Consider the following 24,475-nt stretch of genomic DNA (forward strand, 5'->3'; position numbering starts at 1 on the left):
GAAAGCTGAGTTCTTTAGAAATCATTGATGTCATTCAAAAGATACAGGCAGCAACAGCTTTCTGGTAGTGATAATGCTTTAGGAGGGTTGACTGCTTCCAGTAAAAATTCGCTGTAGTATCGGTGGAAACAGAAAGCTGGTGGGAGAAGGAGAAAGGAATATCACACTGAGAACATTGCTTGACAAAGCAGAATATCAGCAACCTGGGTTTTCCAGGGGAAAGGAAACCTGTTATAAGGCTCATCCACACTACCTAGAAAGCATGGGTCCGACTGGTTTGCCGGTTGCCCTGCTACTTTCCCAAGGAAAACATGCTATTTAGTGCTGAACTGGAGCAAACAGCAAATCCATGGGAAACCTGATTGACGTTTGCACCAATTCAGCGGAAAAGATCGGATTTTCCTGGGGGAAAGCAGCGGGACAAGCGGAAGTCTGGATGAGCCCTTCCTACACACTAGAACATTTGTGCTGCATTCCTTTCAAAGCTGTGCTTATCAAGTCACATCACTGTCCCCACCCTCATCTCTCCACAAAATGCATGCAGACAGTATTGCACCACTCTAGAAACATGGGAGATACACACACACTATGCTAACAGCACACAATCACTTATCCCTAATATGCAAGAATTAAATTAATTGCCATGCTACGTTGTTTGGGGAGCATGAAGTCTCACTGATACATATATATATATGTATATTGAACCCCTCAACAGTACATTTTAGGGGTTTTTAAAACATAATTTTTGAGGAATTAGCATCAGAAAATAACCATTTTTAAGCTCACTTTTACAATAAAAATAACAAGGCAAATAACAAGGTACACTATCTAAGAATATGACATTCTAACCAAAGGTAAGGGAGGAAGTAAGTTGTCTCCAGGAAGAATTGTCCCAGGTATTCGTTTTTTAAAATTGCCCCGAAACTTTTCAGCTCAATGACCCCTTTTTTCAATGAATGTATGTGTGGTTATTATCCTGTCAAAATTTCACAGTGTTTGTGGGTCTCTTCACCCACAGTTCTGCCCTCCCAATGTATTCTTGTTACTAGTTTATTAGAATTATATGGGGAAAGGCTTTTGAAAAAACAATACACAAATAAAAAAAGATTCTTTGCTTCCTGTGCTCCTGAATACAAAACTTCAGACATCCTCATACAAACACAAAACACATGTCATTACATTAATAGCCTCAGTAGGTTTTAGGGATCAAATTAATCTCTAACATAAATCCCTTACTGGAGCCAATGTGAATACTATACTGGCTCCTGCTAGGAAGTCTAGATGCTTTAATGTTATTACATTACCTTTTCAATAACTCTAAAAAGCCTTTAGCTTTTAACTCCACATTTTCCTCTGCTCTCTTTTGTACGGTTACAACTTGTCCTTTCTGCTGAGTGTTCTCTGTATTTTTTGTCCTGACATATGCCGCAGATTCCCCTATGTCCAAAGAAAAATTACGAATTATATGGGGAAAGAGAATAATTACTCTGAATTCAATTCAGAAAGTATAAAATCAACAGTGGCAACGCTAATGTACACCACCTTGTAGTTTAAATCTCTTGTGTTTTCCTACATGAAAGAAGATTTGTGGAGTTGGTAACAGGAAATAATGCTTTTTTTGTGCCGTACCACATCTGTGGAACACTTTCCAGTTTTTCCAGTGCCAGGCAAAAAAATGTTTTTTTTACTCTCGCCTTTTCATCATTTGAATTGGGTTTTAATCTCTTCTAAAACTTGTTTTATTGTTCTGCTGTTTTTAATCCTTCAAATCTTTTTATTAGGTGAACTGGAATGAGGTTTCATTTTAATTATGTATTGTCATTTGTTGTAAGCTGTTCTGAAAATAGAAACACTGAAGAGTGGAGCATAAATAATTTCAAGAGATAAGTAACATGAAAAATCTTCACCAGTTTGGTGAAAACCTGAGGCAGTTTATAGTTGTCACAGCTGTTTGCTGTTTTAACTCAAAGAAGGTCAAGATATGATCTTCATCACACAATTTTAAGGTGAGTTGCCCAAGGCCAAGGCTACCCAGTGAGCTAAGATTTTTTTATCTTGGTGTCCCCAGTCCAAGCCCAGTACTATAACTGCTACATTACGATAAGATTTACAATGAACTTAAAAAGGTAATGAAAATTACCTTTAGTAAGAAACCAGAGGCTTTCCTTTTGAGCATGACCAATGAACAGATACCCAGTCAAGATAGAATATTTTTTATGTATGCCACAACAGCAGCTAGAATTTTATTGGCAAGAAATTGGAAGGGTGAAGAGATCCCAACGGTGGAAGAATGGCAGATGAAGTTAATGGACTTTATGGAGCTTGCCGAACTGACCGCGAGAATCCGAGACCAGAAGGAGGAGAAGGTGTCGAAGGATTGGAAGAAATTTAAGGATTACTTAGTTAATGGTGTAAAATTGAATATCTGAGCAGAACTAGCTGTTGAACAGGCTTCAGCTAGATTAATTTAAGTTAAAGTTTTGGTAAGAACTTTACAGTATAAGATACAAATAAGAATGTCTGAAGATTTGGAGAATAGATTAAGAACTATGTTTTTAGTAAAGGAATCTAAGGACAAATAAGATGGTTAATAGTTATGAAAGTAGATTTATAGCTACCTAAAGTATATTTGGATTAACAATGCAGTGGAGGGTGTGGGGGAAGTCCTCCATGCTTAGAAGATAGAATAAGAACGAGATAAAGATAAGTGTTTAGACAGGTTTGTATATGTTTTTTCTTATGTTTATTGTGTTTTTGTTTGATTTGTTTAGTGTTTATCGTACTTTGTATTTTCATTGTAGTTGTCTATGTTTTGTTCCTTTATATAGGCATATGGAAAATAATAAAATCTTTATAAAAAAAAATATAACTGCTACATTACACCAGCTTTTTCCCTTTTATACTACATCTTGTTCTGTAAGTCTTGATGTGATTCATACGCAACCAAGGACAACAATGGGGAACAGCTCAATGATTGTCACATGTAATGGCTACTTGCCACACCCCCTAAGTCTCATTGGATCTGAACTTACTACTTCCCTTTTTCAGTCGGCTTAAACACTTCTCTGGGGTTTCTCTGAAGATTCTCAAGATACAGAAACCTATGGCTCCCAGGTGCAAGTGTCTTGACAATAAATTGAGAGTACATGGGGTTATGAAAAAAATTACTAAATTACTGGAACAGAAAAAATAATAAAGTTTTAAGGAAAAGATATTATAGGGAAAAGTTACAGAAAGCCCATATATTTCCCAATGGAGCAAAAATACCTAATAAAATGAAGTAGATTAAAACATGATCCTCTTTCCCTACAGCTGAATCTCACTTTCTTTCATACACTACTCATGCAGTCCTTCTTTCCTGCCTTTCTCTCTGGCATTCAAATCCTTTTCTTATTATGCTGATATCCACATTTATCTGCCCACCTCCAAATTAGCTGCCTTTGTCTAAGGCCCAATTCCTTCACATCATTATTTGAACGCAAGCTTCCAAGTAAATTCCTCTTCATAGGCTCACACCTTTATAGTAATAACTTCATACTTACACAACCTCCTATTTTCATAATAATTGTTAACAGTGGCAGAGCCACAATATTGACACTTAATTTCTTCTGGCTGATTCTGGGGGGAAAGGAGCAAAAATAATTTAGATATTTTTCATTTCCCCTTAATATTTATTTAACATATTTACAACCCACCCTATGTCACATATTATGGTGGGAAACAATATTTTAAATTAAGAACAAATGCATAATCAAAGCATCAGGACTGCTAGATTCATTCATCATCCATTTTAAAACTACTTAGCATAATCTATAAATGTCCTAAATTTATACCAATTCATTTTATAATATCTATCTATAATATCGATGTAAAATTAACTTTCTCCCCTCTAGTCTGCATTTTACAAAAACATTTATTAGCTAACCACAATGAAGGCCATGGAGAACGGATGGGGAGAATTCACATGTGAGAGGAGAAGGGCTGCAGGTTGGGGTGAGATTTCAGAGCCTTTTCCCCATGGATTTATCTATGTTACACTGCACTAGCCCCTAATGTGTAGTCAAGAGAAAATAGTGGCGACTGTAAGGGGGAGAGACAGCTGCAAAACAGCAAAAGATCTTGAGAGCAGAGGTAAGCAGAAGTATAAAAGCACAGACACAGTAATTATCCGGGTGTGGGATTTGAGCATTTGGAAGGGATTAAACTGAACGGGAAGAAACCCATTCACGCTACCTAGAGTTCTCCGAGGAAGAGTGGGATTAACAGGGTGATAAAATAGGAGATAAACCAAGATAAGTTTGAGTCAATTGAAAAGAGGACATAGGCACATGTAGTCTATAAAGCTTATACTGAATTTATGATCAGTTTAGTCTGAAAAGTTGATACTAAGACTCAAAGTTCAAATCATTCTAATCTAAGACCCATCATTGCTCTTCTAGGACAAGATTTTCTGTTTTCTGTTTGTAAACTTTCAGCTCAAGATACAATTTGAATTCCTCAATAACTCGTGGAAATATACATCCCAACTTTAAATAATGTATCATCACCTAGAGCACCTATGGACATAGCACACTTCAAAAAGATTTAAATAAAAGTGCCCCTGTCCACAGACTTATGACTTGGGGGGTTACATCTAATTTTGACTACTGTAACATTCTCTACATGGAGCTGCCATTGTTTTCAGAAACTTCAGCCTGATACAGAATGCTGCAGCCACAGTATTGACCAGAGTACTGCTAGTTGGAGTGACTCCCATATTACAACAACTTCACTGGCTACTGGTCCATTTCTGGGCAAAATTCAACATGCTTGTTATGATCTACAAAGTCCTTTATTACTTGAAATCCAATTATCTAAAAGACAGTTGTCTCCCATGCAAGCCTGCCAAGGTTTTTATGGTCAGCAACATCATGTCAGGGCATGTCCTGCCAACATCTGGAGCACAGGAAATCAATAGACCTTCTTGGTGGCTGCTCCCAGATTCTGGAACACCTTGCTTAGAGAAACCCAGCTAGCCCTGTTTTTGATGACCTTCCACCAGCAGACAAGTATGTTTTTATTCAGACAGGCATATCACCCATAAGCTGGCTACTTAAGTCTCTCAGCCCCACTTACCTCACAGAGTGTTTGTTGTGGGAGAGTTACAGGTGGGTAGCCGTGTTGGTCTGCCATAGTCAAAACAAAATAAAAAATTCTTTCCAGTAGCACCTTAGAGACCAACTAAGTTTGTTCTTGGTATGAGCTTTTGTGTGCATGCACACTTCTTCAGATACTTCTCATCTGAAGAAGTGTGCATGCACACAAAAGCTCATACCAAGAACAAACTTAGTTGGTCTCTAAGGTGCTACTGGAAAGAATTTTTTATTTTGTTTTGTTGTGGGAGAGGAAGGGAAAGGAGAATGTTAGCCGCTTTGGGGCTCCTTTCGGTAGTGATAAAGCAGGATATAAAATCCAAACTCTTCTTCTACAAGATGGTACAACTGACTTAAGTTGGTTTTATTGAAATGCTTTAGTTGCCCTGCTTTTATGCTTCTTACTTCATATTTTGTTCAAAATTTGGTGATGGAATGGTGGGATACCAATTTAACAAATTATATATATATATAACAGTAAAGATGGGAAGCACAAAAAAGGGGAAGAAGGAGGAAATATATTTCATATCCTCACAAAAATACAATCAGTTACAAATGCATGGAAAACAAGTTATGTAAAGTTTCTTTGTCAGAGGGTTAGTACTTGATGTATATCCAGCTCACACTCGTGTGTCTCCAAACTAGAAGTTTGGTGTTATGTAATTAACAACCTAACTACCCTTCCATGCAAATGTGCACAAGTAGCTTTGTATTTTCAAACACGGATGTGTGGACTTTGAGGAGAGTATTTAACTTTTTTCCTGCCCACAATTTCCCTACTCTGCATTGCTATTCCACCAGGCTTATTTCTTCCTCATGTATGCCATGCTAAAACCATGGTTAGAATCAACGATATGTTGCAATATTTGCTATCAAAGCTTCTGCACATAGTCATGTCAACAGATTCAATCTAGATCTAATGTAAAAAATAAATAAAATACATTTGATACCAGAGTTGGATGAACTGTGTCTTCCCGAAGTCTCTCATTTTCAAAGCCAACTTCTAGCTTGGCTGTGTCATGAATACAGGTTGTACTGGTATTTTTAGTCACATTTCTGTAAAGTAAAAATAAAATATGTATCTCATTTGTATTCTGCAAAAACAGAAAAGACTAAACATCCATTTGGAACAACTTTTTATAAATTGAGTATTTTGCCAACATTAAGCAGGAAAACTTTGAGGATATTTTTTTTCTCATATGTATGCTAATTAAATAAAGATGAACTGCTAAGTGCCAACCTGTTTGTTTTCAAAAATATTTTTAAAGCAGTTTTATTGTACAATGTATATGTGGATCTGTTTCATACACTGCAAAGCAATCATTTTGCTACACAACAATTTAATTTGCTTTTTAAAGAGGTGTTATTTCTGAGCCCTTTTTCACTCACTTTAACTTCTATTTTTTCAATGTTTCATTCTGATTTGTGATGAATTAACATTTTATTGCTGATCTTTATTTGATTTCATCAGTTGCATTTCTTGATTTTTAATGTAATTTTACATATTTCAACTAAATTACTATTATATTATATGTTTAGCTGGGAAACTTTGTTGAGTATTTTGATGGCAAGGCAATGCATGTAAACAGTGTGGGCCAGTTCATATCAAACCCTAAACCAACACAGCCCATGGCCCACCACCAGCATGCAGCTACTGACAGATGCTCCTAAAGGGAAAGTAGCTCTTTTTTTAAAAAAATATTTTATTATTTTCACATTAAACAACAAAAACACAATACATACACAAATACACAATAAAGAAAACATAATAAACACATCAAACAAAAACAACTAAAAACACAAGTAGCTCTCAGTGGGTGTGTTGGTAGGTGTAAGGTTCCCCCCCCAAAAAAAACACAGTTTAGCATTACCCATATAAACTTCTAAGAGTTTATGACTTGAGTGCTCCTGCTGTCCTCTGCAATCCTAGTACATACCAGAAGAAGACATTGGAACCATCTGCCTAAACTTTTAATCTGAAAAGTGTTCCCTATTGCATTCAATATTGGGGAACTCTGTTTAGATTAAACTCTGGTTAGCAGGCAAACCAAGATAAGAAAAACAGCTTGATCTGGCTTGTTTGAACTAGCTAGAGTTTAGACTAGAAGAAGAAGAGTTTGGATTTGATATCCCGCTTTATCACTACCCGAAGGAGTCTCAAAGCGGCTAACATTCTCCTTTCCCTTCCTCCCCCACAACAAACACTCTGTGAGGTGAGTGGGGCTGAGAGACTTCAGAGAAGTGTGACTAGCCCAAGGTCACCCAGCAGCTGCATGTGGAGGAGCGGAGACGCGAACCCGGTTCCCCAGATTACGAGTCTACGACTCTTAACCACTACACCACACTGGCTCTCATCCAAACTAATCAGAGTTCTCCAAATTACACCACAGGGATTAAAAATAAAGGCAGATGCTTCAGATCCCCCTCTTGTGTGTGAAATGGGAAGGGAGGAGGAAACATTTTAAAGGTTTTTTTTTTATTTAATTGCATTTATAGCCCACTATTTACTCCAAGGAACTCAAGGTGGCGTGCATTGTTCTCCCCACTCCTCATTTAATCCCCACACCCCTGTGAGGTACTGTAGGTTAGGCTGAGAGGCAGTGAATGGCCTGAGGTCACCCAGTGAGGTTCATGGCTGAGTGGTCCCGTAGGTCCTAGTCCAACACTTTAACCACTACACCACACTGGTTTAGCAAGCCCAAGGCTTGCTTTGGCTCATTTGTGCAATGCTAAATTTTGATTTAGCATCATGTGTGAACTGCCTGAGTTCTGTGGCAGCAACAAAATAACAATTACGTATTGATTGTAGTTTTTGAAGTGCTTTCTTTAAACAGCCACTTAACAAATAGTACTTTTTACAAGGAATTCCATCCTACCCATTTCCTCCTAGGAATGGTTGTATGCTATGTTTTCGCAAGGCAATTCTATGTTTATATTGCATCTGTTTCATGGTGAATACTCCATGTGTTCTCCATCTGGTAATCATACTAACTCTTAGCAATTATGTAACACTTTTGAATACTATAGTTGACCTTTCTGGTATTTATCACAGCAGGGCAAAGTTGAGTTTTTACAGTTTCTATGGCTTGGAAATACCTGTTCTTACCACATGAGTATTCAGCTCTCGGGTGAAATCACCACCAGGAGATACTGACATCACCATTTCACCTTACCAGAAAATGAAGCAAGACTCATACCCTATCCCTCTCTGAACCAGAGCAAATGAATCTATATTTATGTGCAACACTTTCCCTCTGAATCATAAATGCTTATGAGTGTATGTACTAACTATAACATATGGCAACTTTTTTTAAGAAAGTTGTCAAATAACTGACACTATTTAGCACAACATTTGAGAAGTGCCATCAAGCATTTTAAAGGTAAGAACAAGGAATTTATGCTGGGTTTAGGAGGGAAGATCGTCACTGACCTGCCCCTGGATATCCGTGGATGTGAAATTTCTACTGTGTCTTCAAGTCTCCTCCACTTAATGGTTCTTTCTGTGTCCACATTATCTCTTTGGTCACTTCCACTGTTGTCCTTTTAGGATGCATCAGATTGTCAAATTCATTTATTTATTCATTTAAAAACAAAAAATTTATTCATTATTACAAGACTTGCAAGAATATTTACTAACATATAATATAAATATATTTGCTTGTTTTTGTATAAACTTAGGAATAGAATCTCAAGAAAGCTAACACTGCAAAAAAAATGTTTGCACTTTATTGTTTTTGTATTAATAAATGTGTCCTTTAGCAAAAATATATTAATACTTCTATGTCACATGCCTCTCTCCACCCTCATTTCACCACAACCCCAGTGTGGACTTTGATAGCCAGGGATGTCTACTGCTGGATCGCGGGGGTTTGTGGTATGGTAGATCGCAGGAACACACACCCCCCACACACACACCTAAAAAAAGCTCTACAACTTTGGCTCCCTAAAAGAACTTTTAAAAGCTCAACAAATTTAGTAGATCACTGCCAGTTTTTTAATAGTGGGAGTAGATCTTTGTCTCTTGAAAGTTGGGCATGCCTGTAATAAACGTTTCCCCAACCCTGAAGTACACACTGTGCTCAATAGGCCATATTCCTAGGTAAATATGTGACTGCACTCAATTCAATTGTTGTGCAATTCAGTTGTAGTGGATCCCATAGGAAGTGCCACTACAAAACAATGTTCCACATGGAAGGCATATTCACCAGTGATTTAACCACGTGATTTTGGATAGTCAAGTGAAGTATCTGTATGAAAGCAACTGCACTAGAACTTCAGGGTCCCTGTGGAAATGCTAGACAGGGTCACCCCCAGGGTCACATGGAAACAGTTTTTCAGAAGTGCTCATATGGGGCCATTACATTAGAATTGCTCCTTTTCCTGTACTAATTTTATGTAAGTCTAAGAAACAATGCCCATTGAAGCCATTGGAGTTATGAGTTATTGGGTGCTGAACTGCAGAACCCACAGCAACACTGCAAACCTATGCATGTCTATTCAGAAGTAGGCGCCATAGACGTCAGTGGTCTTGCTCTCAGATATGCGTACAGGATTACAGCCTAAGGCACCAATGTGCAACAAAATTTACTTTATCTGGTTTCTTTTAAGCACATAGATCATGCAAATGAAAAATTATATCCAACTAATTTCTATGCAGAGAAGACCCATTCAAATTAATGGAACTAAGTTTGTCATAATCCATTTATTTCCATAGATCTACTCTGAGTAGGACTAGCACTGGCTACAAATACAAATTTAGGCACATGCTGAAGCAGTTCTATTCTCCCACCCCATTTCTTTAAACTTAAAGTATTACCGGTAATTCCATCAGAATGAATCCCCCTCTACTTTTTCCCCATCTTATTGTCTGAAATTTCAAAGAAAATACTCACAGAGTTACAGGACTCCCTACATCCTGCTTTACCTGAAAATATGCAACATACTTCATAAAAGATAGGCCAATCCAAATTGGTAACTTATTTACTGGCATACTAAAAACATAACACATTCCAGTACATGGAACTGCATATCTGCAAAAAGTTTAACAGCAAATTTCCAGGAAAAGAAAAGACAAACCTCTCAAACATCTTTACCCTACTATCGTTAAAAAGGTGGCTGATACACACATGCCCAGAGAAAGTGAACACTCCATAGCCAATAGATTTGGATCTGTTTTTGCAGACCCATGGACAATCAAGAGTTTTTATAGGCCTATAAATTGCAACATCAGGAGGGTCAGGGACTATCCCAACCTGTGCACTATGGGGAAATAGGGAAATCCTGGAGCCAAAATCTTTTGTTTTTCTTGTGGCAATTATGTCAGGATATATATCTTTAGACTTCAAACATTCCTTTTTGAACTTCAGAACTTACCCCACAATGCACCATGCTTCAAGAGATTTAATTCTACATAGACAGTGCAGACGTAAGGATAAGGAACAAGAAACGTATCACCACGCATGAATCTCAAGTCTGACACTTTTTCCCATTGGTTTAAATCTGATCGGAACAGTTAAGGCTCAACGGTTCAGTAGCACATTGGAGTAAAATGAAGGTTGCAAAAATTATGGTGTCATTCCTGGTTCAGTTATGCTGCAGGAAATTGAATGCTACTGCCTAACTCTGATAGCCACATGCTTAGTGTGAACAAGTAAGCATCCTACCGGTAGTGCGTGGTGAGAAAATTGTCATCCCTTCGCTCTTCCCTGGTCCTGCTGTCACTGCACTACCCCGAGTTAAGCCATGGTTTGGGCTTAAGGTTACATCTGAACCCAGTTTCATGGTTTGTCTTGCTCCACACAAATGCACTGCACCCAATGTTTGTTTTTACATTACTGCCTGTGGATTGTTTTGAGAGAAACAAACCATGAAGCTGGGCTGAGACCTAAGGTTAAGCCAAACAATAGCTTAGCTCTAGATAGTGTGGTGGTGGCAGGAGCAACAGAAGAGCAAAACAGTCATGATTTTCTCACTGTGCACCAGTACACTTGCTCATTCATGCTGAACTATCCTTTGGCTTAGCATTATGTGCGGAAGCTAGTAGGGAAAAGAGAAAACACAAATGTATCTGAGTGTAGAATTGGAGGCACTGTGGAGCTTTACACAAAAAGCTTTATGAACACAATGCTGTATTGCAGCATAACAGATATAGCAACACAACTTGCAGACCAAAGATTTTCTACACTTGCAGCATAACAGATATAGCAACACAACTTGCAGACCAAAGATTTTCTACACTCAAGCAGAGATAACAGGTAAATTTAAGGATAACAAAATAAATTACTGAATCTACATATCATATGAATATCTTATCTCACTCTTCAATGTAAAAAAAATCAGACTTAAGAAATCAAATTTAATAATCTAAGGATCTACTTTGCAGCAAGCTTTGAAAAGAAGCTGGGGTGAGGACAGAGCCAGTGTGGTGTAGTGGTTAAGAGTGGTAGACTCGTAATCTGGGGAACTGGGTTTGTGTCTCCGCTCCTCCACATGCAGCTGCTGGGTGACCTTGGGCTAGTCACACTTCTTTGAAGTCTCTCAGCCCCACTCACCTCACAGAGTGTTTGTTGTGGGGGAGGAAGGGAAAGGAGAATGTTAGCCGCTTTGAGACTCCTTCGGGTAGTGATAAAGCGGGATATCAAATCCAAACTCTTCTTCTTCTTCTTCTGCATTGTCAGTAAATCCCATGTTTAAAACCACTATTGTCTCCACACCACTCCTTTTGTCTCTGCTTGGAAAGGGAGGTGAGGGACAAATAGCACACTTCTGGGAACTGCTTTTGAACCAGGGCTGCCAGTTGCAAATTCCTGATCTGGGGCTATATAAGTTAGTTGGCATCCCTCTGTCTTGGGAGACAGAAAAACAACAAAGCAAGAGAGAGTGAAAAGGTGATTCTGAGCAAAGATGCCATTCTTTGGTACAGATAGGGGAAAGCTTAGAAGTTTGCGATACAGATCTCAGCTGTATAATAGGCATTTTTTTTAGGCAACTGACTGATGGCTGGGTGGAGACTGCTTCATAAACAGAAATTTACTACCTGGATATTATGTAGGAAACTGACATATTACTGCAGTAAATTACCATAGGCAAATAATGTGCAAAATATCTCTGATTATTTGCACAAGTATTTTCACTTCACTGAAAAGTGACATTGCATGTTTGGGAGATTTGCTCAAAAATACTTATGGAATTCAGCAGGATTTTCAAAATGCATACCTCATATTGTAGCAGAAGCATGTTTTCTATTTTTTCAAAATGCTGCATTCTTACTTCCAATCAAAATTATGCCCAGCTTGCACGAGTTTAACCTTTTCCTTCATCTACAATTCTCACCAGCTTGCGCTTGATTATCAAGCCTTTGCATTTTGATGCCCCTTTAATGTCTCACTAGTGCTGATAATTCATATCTTCTCAGCTTCTTAATGTTGTTGTTTATTCTCGTTTCCTATTTGTCTGATTACCAGCTTATTAGTGCACACATTTGCTCATGTCTTAGTACAAATGCACATTTTTCTAAATCAAATGCTTCCTGGCTTCCAACCGCTTGTCCCTGTTCCCCATCAAAAAGTATCTAGTGCACACTTCTTCATCCCTGTCCCTGATAAGCACATGTGTGTCTATTTCACTGCCTACACATTCAGTGGCGGCCTACCACCAATAAGTGTTTCTCTTGTGATTTTGTGAAGTAAGACTCTTCTGTGTTTCATATGTCAGACGGGTTGTGTAAAATCTTTTCCCAGATTAGCCTTATGATTATTTATTTTTATTTTTATTAATAGATTTATAACCACCCACACCGTCAACACGTGTTCCTTAGACAACTTACACTGATAAAAGGATACATGGAAATATTATCAAGTGTTCAGTAGTAAATGGGCATAGTTCATCAAGGTTTCCAAGTATTACTCGAATAGCATCCTGGAAGAATTGAAGGAAATTCTGATACTTTATTAGTGCTTACAAATTTCTGATATTAAACACAGTGTAATAGACTGGACTATCCAGAGTTCTTGTGGTAAGGTTGTTATTATGTTTTATCAAACTAACTTCTAGATCTCCCATTACAGGTAGGTAGCCGTGTTGGTCTGCCATGGTCAAAACAAAATAAAAAAATTCCTTCCAGTAGCACCTTAGAGACCAACTAAGTTTGTTCTTGGTATGAGGTTTCGTGTGCATGCACACTTATTGAGATACTGTGTATCTGAAGAAGTGTGCATGCACATGAAACCTCATACCAAGAACAAACTTAGTTGGTCTCTAAGGTGCTACTGGAAGGATTTTTATTTTTATTTTTGTTCTAGATCTCCCGATACTTATCCTCGATCTTCCAGATGTTGCTGAACTACAACAACTCCCATTATCCCTGACCAATGGGCCATGCTGGCTGGAGCTGATGGAAGCTGGGAGTCCAACAACATCTGCACAACCACAGGTTCCTCTGCAGTTGACTTTATTACATCTTCTTCTGCTCAAGCAAAAGGATAAAAAAAAGTTTGATGCATCAGTTTCATCTCTATGCTCCCACTTTCATCTCTGTACTCTGCGTAAGTAACACACTGAGCCCATTATACAATGCTTAATAAAAAGAAGACAATTAAAAGAAATTATTGTAGGATTGGCATATTGCAGACTTGGCTTTACAAGGACTTCGGGGGGGGGGGAGTGGATTTCAAAAGTTCAGTAGGGAACCATAAGCCAGTCAGAAATGAAGCTTAGTACCATGCAATACAAACATACCATGAGAACAGAAAAATCATAATTGGGACCATATAAGGAAATGTACTACCCCCTCTTACACAAGACAAAGCCGTGTTTTTTGCAAGTATTCCTCCCAGAAAACAGGTAACTCCCAAACAAGCATTCACTGTGAGGTTCAAAGCTATCTAAATGGAACTTGAACTTTAAGTGCACTCTGTTTTCCCAAAGCAAAGAGGACAAAGTCTAAATTCCACATCTATCACATGACCCTTCTGAGATAAATCTGCTTCATATCTTACCTGTAGTTCTTCATTGACAATACTTTCATGAAAATCAATATTAACACTGTAAAACAAACATAACAGAATTTAACTGCGAAATCAAGTGCAAATGGGCATTTACTGTAAAACAATTGCAATTACTGTAGTTTAGACTAAATATCTAACTGCTCATATATTCCCCTTTCCCCTCCAATGTGGCTTCAAGGATGTGATCAGAATTTTCTTGTTATGTCTGCACTGTGGTGAACTCTGGCCGATTTAAATAATGGTTTTGTTCAAATGAACCAGGGTCAATCCAGAAAAAAAACACATTCTGATATTTATAGTATAAAGGTAAAGGTAAAGGTACCCCGACCGTTACATCCAGTCGTGGACGACTCTGGGGTTGCGCGCTCATCTCGCTCTATAGGCCAAGGGAGCCAGCGTTTGTCCACAGAAAGCTTCCGGGTCATGTGGCCAGCATGACCAAGCTGCTTCTGGCGAACCAGACCAGCGCACGGAAACGCCGTTTACCTTCCCGCCGGAGCGATACCTATTTACCGTATCTACTTTCACTTTGACATGCTTTCGAACTGCTAGGTGGGCAGGAGCTGGGACTGAACAACGGGAGCTCACCCCATTGCGGGGATTCGAACTGCCAACCTTCTGATCAGCAAGCCCTAGGCTCAGTGGTTTAGACCACAGCACCCCCCGCGCTATATAGTTATAGTAATAATAGCAGCAGCAGCTTGTTACAGTATTTGCTGAGTGTTCAGTGTGCTTCACATCAGTAGCGGAAGAAGGGGGTGTGGTGGGTGTGGTCTGCCCCGGGTGTCATCCCTGAGCCACCCCCCCCCCGGATGCTCACCACTGGCATCGCCCCCTGGGACGCTCGCCCCACCCCCGCAGGTGGCTAGCCGCGCCCCCGGGTGCACAGCATGTGCAACGCTCCAGGTGCTGGAATAGCTAGCTCTGCCTCTGCTTCACATAACTTCGCTCAGTTATCCTTACAACAACCCTGTAAGGCAGACCAGAGTTACAGTATTAGCTTCACATTGCAGATATACAGAGGGATGAGAATGACAGATGGCATTACCTCAGTGAGTTTAGAGATAAAGTTATAGCTTATTCTCTGGGTCATTATGATAAACTAGCTGTAGGTTAAGTATCTGTAATATTCTAATACAATTTTTGATATTAACAATTCTCAACCTAAGTTCTTTTGAGATGCTGAGCCTATCTTTTATTTCTGCTTCCTAATTTGAACAATTCCTCAATATTGTCAAGAGTGAAGGCTTTCAGATAACTGTCTTGTCATACTTACCTCATAGAGTTGCCATATTTGATCTTAAATTTGTAGACATTTGCTCCTGCATGAAAAAACCTCGTCTCAGGCACTGGACATGTAAATGGTTTTAAAGATGAGTGTTCAGAAAACCAGCCTTAAAAGAAGAAGAAACACTATGCTAAAATAAATCTTATCACACCAATTCCATTGTTTGTGGCAAGGCAACCAAACTGTTATGAACTGGCCTAGTTTTAGAAATTCGTCCGGAAGTCTTATGCACAAGTTTATGCTTTATGAGTTCAGCAAATATATTAAAATACAGCAGTTCAGTTTTTTATGAGGCCAAAATATATGCTGGGATGATTCTCAAAAGTGCAGTTGGAAAGCTGAAAATATGCAGTAATCTTGCCTCAACATGTAGCTCATAAGAACTATTGCTAGTTTTCAAGCCCAGAAATTTGTTTTTCTTTCCAACGATTGCACTTTTCAGAAAGCATTACTGCAAGAGTTTGCAACAAAGTGGTAAATTAATATGAACGGGAAACTAAGCTGATTCATTATTCTCTTAACCTTGCTGATTCTTGGATCATTAGAGATGACAGTATGTTCTTAATAGATTTTAAAGTAATGGCCTGGTTATGAAGATAAGCACTTCTTATTAAAGTCATGTTGTGATCCATGCGTAAGCCATAATGCTATAGAATACAGATTAACCTTCAATTTACTAGGAATCTCATGTAATCTTGCTATTTTATGCCATCACTGCTTCAGTATTTGATATTATAGCCAAAGAGAATTCATTTGTAAAGCAAAATGCAAACATCCACTGAGCAGAGACACTAAAATAACAGCACTTTCTCAAACTACTGATTTATTACAGCACAAGAGTAGCACAAGCACAAGTCAGCTTATAAATTTTGCAAAACAGGATGTTACTTGGACACTTAAGAAATTTTGTCCTGATGGTGGTAAAATTAGTTTGAGCACTTAGAAAAAGCCCTGCATCAATACAAACAGGTGGGATGGACCATGGTATATTATACTGGACACTAATTACATCCTTTTTTAACTTATACTGTATTTCATTTATGGCAAGGCAGTGTTTTGTGGTGGACAGCTTCCAAATTATAGATGTGAAACAAGAAACTATTTATTGCTGTTTGGCAGAATATTTGCACCAAAATGATTCTCCTTCACAAATGCAATTATTTATTTCAGAATATACTCATGGTAACTTCAGTTGGGCTGCATCAAAAATACCAAATGATTACAAACAATTTCATCTGGATTTTATTTTCCTCCCAAAGCAGGGAGGAAAAAAAAGAGAGTCAGGTGGTTCAGAGTTCTGAATCATAAAAGTATACATTGCTTGAAGCATAACAACTACATCAGTTGATTAGTCTGATCTGGGTAAATCTCATTATAAATTCAGGAACCACTGGTCTCTCAACCAACACAATTCCAGACAATACAATTCCAGTCGCTACAAGGAATCTAGCGGTTTCCCATGATTTCCCTGCCAAAAGGACATACAGAGCTCATCTCTCATATTCTGGCAGTTGTCGGAATAGAAATAGCCATACACATCCTACAGTTGCATGTTGGTACAAATTAATGGGAAGTCATTGTGTCATTAATAAACTGACCCACAAGATAATGTTTCTAAAAATATGGCAAAACCAGACTCCTGGTAACTTTTCCCACTTGTACAACACTTTGTCCAAAGGCTGCCACATCTAAAAAGTTGTTGCTTCCACTTGCATATGCCATATTAATCCTACCTGTTTTCTTAAATTCAATTCTCTCTCTCTCTCTCTCTCTCTCTCTCACACACACACACACACACACACACACCTAAAATACTCTCTCACTCACATACTTTTTCCAGGTTTTAACTCTACTGGCTGTACTTCTGCTCACAAATCCTAACATTAATAAAAATTCAAGGTTATATATCTGGGCAATGTTTCTGAAAAATGTTGATCAACTGAAAAATCATCAAATTGATTTTTTTAAAATTGCTATTAAGTTACACCAAACACACCCTCCAAGTCCCAGCCTGCTATATTTCTGCTGAACCTCTTTGACCCATTATGCTGCAGGGACAGATGTTATTCCTCATTCTACATGGATTACGAGTACAGTTTTTAATTCCTGCCTCCGTCACAAATTCTTTAATCCTACCATCAACCACTCAGAACATCCTACGGGGAAGCCTGGATGGTACTGCAGATTTTTGCATGTGTTACAGCTGCTCTGCAATGCAATGCCCAGTGCGGCAGTAGTCCAGCAGACAAAAATCAAGCAGAAACGGCTTGGCTGGAGCTGGAGTAAGGATGAGAACGCCCTCTCCTGGCAAACTGCAGCCTCTGTTTTCTCTCTTCTAACCCAAAACAGGGAAATAAACACAGAAGAGGACATTCTAATGAAGCTGAACCCATACATGAACTCCAGTGTGAGACAGTCATCTTACATTTCTAAGAATCATTTCAAAATAAAACAATTGAAAATGTTTATAAATGCTTATTTTTGTGTCCTGAGGGCATAATGAAGTCACATAAATAAATAAAAATGTCTGCCTTACTACTGCATCCAATCATTGGTCAGCACTGTTTACCACACTTGTTGACAACGGTTCTGCAGGGTTTCAAACATGGGTGCCCTACCCAGGAGATATCGGGGACTGAGAACATGCAAATCATGTGCTCTGTTCTGGGCTACAGTCCATCCCTTATTTATATCCTTGTCTATGTCCAGACAAGGCTCTCAAAGCCGCTTACAGATAAATATAATGAAAACAGAACTGCACAAATCATCAACAATATCTGCTTTGTCTAGCAGTAGGCTCTCTAGAGCCCCAGGCACAGGTTTCTGCCAGCCCTGTTACCCAAGATCTTTGAACTAGAGGTGTCTGGAACTGAAACTGAATAAAAGGAAAAGAAAAAGAAACTGAATCCAAAGCATGTGACTCTGAGCTATTGAGTCTTCTGTTAACCAAGGATGCTGCAAACTATGGACAAATCAGGATAAGTGTTCTTTAAAGGTCATTTCTTACAGAGCTATGGGAAGGAAGGGGTTACATTTGTCACTATAAATGGGCTCCTAGTGCAGATCTGTAAACTGATCTTGCCTATCAGCTAAACCTTTTTGACAAGGTTTGTGGCTGTATGTACTGTAGAGTAGTAAAAGAGATAGCCCCAAGCTTTTAAATAGTGAATCCTTTGAGATAGTTGAATTAAATATCTGCTATACAGTATGTTTTTAGGGATGCTGTATATTTTTCTGTGCTGTTTTACTCTCTGCTGATGAAATATGTATGCTGAAATTAGTTTACTGTTTTTAATTCTGTGATTATTATTGTAAAATAATGTTTTATTATCTATAAGCCACCCAGAGAACACTGTTATGGGGCAGCATGTAAATGCTGCCAATATAAAAAGAAAGCAAACAAGTCAATAAACAAGCAATCCTAGGAACTGAAGTTCAGTGAGTGACTGAATCTAGGCATCATCAAAAGAAAAAAAGACTTTGCACTAAATTACAATCCTATGATTCTTAGAGAAAGCACAGCAGTTAATTGGCATGAAAGCACTTTAAGTTTGCAATGAAGATGTAAGAATATAATAAGAGGCCTGCTGGATCAAGCCAAAAGGCCCAGCATCCTGATCTCACAGTGGTCAACCAGAAACTTATGGGAAGTCCATAAGCGGGACATGAGTGCACAGCTGATTGCAATTAACAGTTTAGAATATTTATATTCATATGCATAAGTGAAAGGGAAGAGGGATAGGACACCACGAAATGCATGTGAATATCAATATTCTAAACAGTTTGCTGTAAACAAGCCAACTTGATTTACCCTCCAGTTCTCAGTATTGCCAATTTGCTTAAAACAGCAATAACAAAACTATAAATATTTTGGTTAAGCAGTATATGGCCACAGAGATCATAGAATAACTTTTGCTCTCAGGTTTGTACTGCCTTGGAATGCTATAGAAACAGGAGTAGAGAAAAAGTAAGGCTACAGATAGCAGATGATTTGTTTAGAGTATATTGAAAGTGGTGGCATGTCAACAAGCACTGGCACATAGTATGCAAACCCTCCAAGTGTCCCTATTTTCCAAGGACGTCCCTGATTTAGAGAAGCCATCCCGGTTTCTGATTTGATCCTGGAATGTCCCACTTTTCCTTAGAATGTCCCTATTATCATTGGAGAAATGTTGGAGGGTATGGCGTTATCCGACCTCTGAGTCATCTGAAGGCAATTCTGTACAGGGATGTTTTTTTAATGCTTAATTTTTAAAATGTTTTAATGTATGTTGGAAGCTGGCCAGAGTAGGCAACCCTGTAAAGTTGTGTGGGGTATAAATAGTAAAATTATTATTATGGAATGGGACGTCCCTATTTTCATCGGAGAAATGTTGGAGGGTATGCAGTATGTATATTCACCCCACTATCTTATTTGGCTTATATATCTTGCAAGCTTTTGTGGTATCTCAGGAACTGCAAAACCAGTGCATCCAGAGCCAGCCCCACCATTGGACATAGTGAAGCAGCTGCCTCAAGCAGCAAATGCTGGGGAATGATGCAGTATTTGAGGGAAGAGTTGTGTGCCCTGCCCCTCCTAAGCTAGCCCGCTGTCTTCAGGAGTAGAGGATGCTGTTTGACTACCAATATTGAAGTAACATTCAACTGCCAGTCAAGTTACCTTTTGTACATGGGGATAGCACCATCCTGTCGTCTGCTGCAGGCAGCAAAATGTACTGGATGGCCTGTACAGATCAAAAGAAATCAGTGCATCCTATTTACAAGCAATTATACCTTTATCGCATCACCTCTGACTAAAAATCTTATAGCACAATCCTATGCATGTTTAATCCAGAGGTTTCACAGGATCTTAAACTGCAGTAGGAACAGGAATGGAGCCTAAAATTTTGTAGGCACTCAAGTGTTTTGCAAAAAAGGGTATGCGCCTTTCATCCAACCTGTTTTTGTGACCCCCCCCCCCCAATTACTAAGTACTCCATCCTAACAACAATACATTATCAGAAATATGACTAGATTTTTTAATATTATTATTATTATTAGGGGATCTAGTCATATAGAAAATAAGGTGCTACTGGAAAGGAATTTTTTTATTTTTTATTTTCTTTTGAAACCAGTAAGATATATACCATTTGGAAAGAGAACTAATGTGGAGCAGGCATCACTTTTCTAACTACAAAATACAAAGAGAGTCAACAAGCAAGGCATATTTATGTACAGTCCTTACAATCTATTCCAGTTAATCGGGAAGCACTTAATCAGGAAATCCACTTAACTGGGACATCTCCCAGGAAACCAATCTAGCCTAATGATGGTGAATGAAAAAGATGATGGGCCATTGCACTGGGTACTGTATTTAGAATATACATTTTGTTGTAGCTCTCGTCTTGCTTCCCTCCCCTCCAGCTCCACTTACTCCTACTAAATAAAAAAGAACAAGAGGGGCATTGATTAACCAGAATACTAAAAGATCAACTTTTGTTAAATCTGAGAGAGCGTTATGCAACAATCCTATTTTCTTATAGAATTCATACTGCCAACTCTCATTAGCCATCTGTGGCAAGCAGAAAAAATACAAAACCGTGTATATCACTGGAAGAATTGCATAAATATGAAACTAAACTGACAATATCATAATGCAAAGGGCATTTATAAATATTTCATCAGAGGCAAACCTATATATGCTTTAAATCATCAAAGTGCTAGTACAAAGTGCAATTACAAAGTGCAAAAATACAAAGTGCCATATAATGTTCAATATAATGATGAAGATGGTGTACAAACCATCAACTTCACTACAGATATAAATTCAATTATACAATAAAAATTCAATTATACAATAAAAAATTCATGTACTTTGATGAATTTATATCTGTACATGAATTTATATCTATAGTGAAGTTGATGGTTTGTATTGTTGTTACCAAAGAAAAGTCCAGACCTTGAAGAAACCGTTGGTGAAACGGGAAGTTTGAAGCTAGCCACCCATCGGGAGAACACACCCACATGTTGGAGGGATTCTGAATAACCTTCCCCAACATTGTGAGGATGGACCTACGCGTCTGATAGACATTTGCTATACCATCTTCATCATTATATTGAACATTATATGGCACTTTGTATTTTTGCACTTTGTAATTGCACTTTGATGATTTAAAGCATATATAGGTTTGCCTCTGATGAAATATTTATAAATGCCCTTTGCATTATGATATTGTCAGTTTAGTTTCATATTTATGCAATTCTTCCAGTGATATACACGGTTTTGTATTTTTTCTGAGGTACAGATACCGTGACTGTCTGTTGTTGTTTCTATCTGTGGCAAGCAAGCAAGCAAACAAACAAACAAACAAACAAAAACAGCAGTACATTTGCATCCTGCAGCCCCTCACACATTCATCCAAAATCTTCTCCAGAGAAGCTACCACTGGTGGTCCTTTTGTTGATGGTAGCAGCCATTAAGCCCCTAAATGGGGCCTTCTGGAAGGCAGGAGGGAGAAGCTTCATTAGAGAGGCTTTAGGATCGACCCTTCCTCTATGCCAACCTATAGCTGGTATTAGCTGGTATGTACGTGTGTGTACACACACACACAAACACACACCCCTTTTAATAGGAAGTGGAGTGGGAAAGCCATTTACTGTATTTATTTTTCCTGATTTGAACTATAAAATGGTGATTTTCTTGAGTCAAAATGAGAGTACCCATAAACATTTTTTTAAGAAAAAAAGCACTCAGTTTCAGCACCTCTCAGGTGGGCACCATTGCCATGAGTTCCAACACCTCTTTTTCTAGAAAAATAGCACTGTATATATACAGTAAATACAAGTGGCAAAAAAAGGCTAAGAGCACCCCCTCACAATTTTTAATCTGGCTGGCCCCCTGGTGTCAGATTTAGGGCATTGCAGGCAGTTCCCCCACTCAGTGCCAAGCTGAAGGGGTGCAAAACAACATTAATTACATGGGCACCTACTGAGAAGATTTGTAAAAAAAAAAAAAAACAACTGTACCAAAAGGAATTATTGTGGAAATAAGAATTTTTTTATGGGGGGGTTTTGTCTTCCCTCAGGGCACCATATTACCAAAGTTTGGCCCTGCTCCCTGCCTGTCTGATTTATGACTGCACTCTTAACAAAACACCAAACACCTTGGGGGGGGGGGTGTTTACAACAAGCTACTCGAATGGCAATAAGTTTGTGAGGGGAAATGGTGTTTATGGGTTTTCTTCATCAGCTTTCCCTCCACATGTATAAAGATCTCCTCGTTCTGGAACAGTATTTCCCTCAAGCCCAGACTTATACAAAGTTATTGGAACGAACTTTATGCCCAATTGTCAATGCGATTGGAGGGCGAATTTCCCTAGGAATATATTTTGGAGTCGCAAAGGAACATGAAGCCACTTTTCAGTTATTTTCATCGTCAGCCTTTTCTACACCCAGCCACACGAGTTGTCCTTTTTAGCACGACTTTTCCCTCCATACTTGTTTTAAGGCTAATCCTTCTTTGGAGGGTCTCTAATTAGCCTGAGGCAAGTGAGCCTGAGCATGTGGGGGGGGGAGGCATAAAAGTAGAGGATAACACTTTGCAACTGAAGAGCAAACCTCCTCTCAGAACCTATCTTCAAGTTCCCAATTTAATATAAAAGAACAAGAAAGCACAGCGGTCTCCTAATTTTTTGGGGGGGTGGGGTGGGGAAAACACCCACTAAGTTCCTCCTGGGAAGCTGTCTTTTTCCACAATTAGCTTCCTCCTTCCGTTAACATTTCTTTCCAGTTTATCAACACTGAGAGGAAAATAAGCAGACAACTGAATAAACATGTCAATAAAAGGAGTACAGATGGAGGATTCGCAAGAGCAATGTGTCTGCTGTTTTGTGTGTGTGTGAGAGAGAGAACAGGACAATGAGGAGGGCCTGTGTTGCAACTCCTTCCTCAGATGCTCTTCCTCCTCTTTTCCTTTTGCCCCTGCCGCCATTTTGTCCTCACAAAACTAGGCCTTCCATTGTTTTTATGCCTTTCGTTTTACAGCTCCCTCTGCTGGAGCTCAGAGCAGATGCTGGAATAGTTTCTGGTGACTTCTAAACATTGCAGGCAAAACAATGACAGGCAAAAAGGTGACATTTTCACCTTAAATTGCAAGGATTTGGCCCCTGCTGGCAAGAGTAAGGGTTCCCTCAGCAATGGCCTTAAACCTTCCCGTTTTCTTCTTAAAAACCTTAACCTTTGCGCAATGGAACCAACCCACACACTTACATGCTGCCCTTTGAAATAATTTCTGCCTGTTCTGTACCTAAACAGCTAGTTCTAACTTGAGCATACACCTGCTTTCTCAAAAAGACAGTTGAGGCACCAAGAAGTGCAACCCATATTAGATTTCAAACTGACCTCCAATCTCAGCCTCCATTTTAACATGGGGAGAGTTATACCAGTATAAATTTGTGACTGTGACTCCTGCCCCCCCCCCCAAAAGCCTGCCAAAGCCCCTATTGTGGTCTGTCAGCTGCTTGATTTCCCTACCCACATTTTTCCAGTTCTAGGCAGGCAGTACAAACTGGAAATTCCCTCGACTCTCCCTGAACTCAAAGCAGGCCTCGGTACTTGGCTGCCCTGCATTTGGCTTGGTGGGTGGTATGTTCTGTAGCCTTGATGCAAAGGGGAGAAGGCTTTTCTTGTGCAGAAAAGGAAATTTAAGGAGGTGCAGCTGCTCCACACCTGTAAATGTCAGGCTGTGCTTGCCACTGACCCCTTTTCAAATCCGTGAACCTGGGTATTTGCCAGCTTTTCAGGATTGTATGTTTCTGCAAATGGATCAATGCATGGGGGAGGAGAACAAAAATAAGTATTTGTGACTTACAAAGTGTGTGTGCAGATGTATGTAAGTTTAGCAGTGGCAGAAGTGCAATTATGCAGGACACTTCAAAGCCTATTAATGTTCATTTGAGGACCTTTTCCCTTCCTTCCTCAGCTGGAATATATAGTTGGTCAGTGTTGATTTATGTGCCGGGCCTGAGCTAATTGCCTCTTTTCCTTCCCCCTAAAAAAGGCTCTGCACTGAT

General features: G+C 38.9%; 1 protein-coding gene across 8 annotated transcripts; it reads right to left on the reverse strand.

Annotated features, from left to right (window-relative positions):
- Positions 1–3,495: 3,495 nt before the first annotated feature.
- MAJIN (membrane anchored junction protein) lies at positions 3,496–24,017 on the reverse strand. Of its 8 annotated transcripts, none has more exons than XM_033154337.1 (10): positions 23,993–24,017; positions 20,086–20,149; positions 15,414–15,531; positions 14,129–14,174; positions 12,974–13,049; positions 10,506–10,631; positions 10,025–10,056; positions 8,563–8,672; positions 6,083–6,188; positions 3,496–3,618 (listed from the first exon to the last, which is right to left on the reverse strand). In XM_033154337.1, the coding sequence occupies exons 2-10, from the start codon at positions 20,108–20,110 to the stop codon at positions 3,511–3,513; spliced, it is 747 nt and encodes a 248-aa protein (XP_033010228.1). In that variant the 5' UTR covers positions 20,111–20,149; positions 23,993–24,017; the 3' UTR covers positions 3,496–3,510. The 8 variants fall into 8 exon arrangements, with proteins under 8 accessions (XP_033010228.1, XP_033010227.1, XP_033010223.1 ...); XM_033154336.1 differs by lacking the exon at positions 23,993–24,017 and adding an exon at positions 23,710–23,725; XM_033154332.1 differs by lacking the exon at positions 23,993–24,017 and adding an exon at positions 23,710–23,725 and having other exon boundaries at positions 15,414–15,534.
- Between the last annotated feature and the right edge of the window lie 458 nt (positions 24,018–24,475).

The sequence above is a fragment of the Lacerta agilis genome, chromosome 7 (genome assembly GCF_009819535.1).
Source record: "Lacerta agilis isolate rLacAgi1 chromosome 7, rLacAgi1.pri, whole genome shotgun sequence".
Taxonomy (NCBI): Eukaryota; Metazoa; Chordata; class Lepidosauria; order Squamata; family Lacertidae; genus Lacerta; species Lacerta agilis.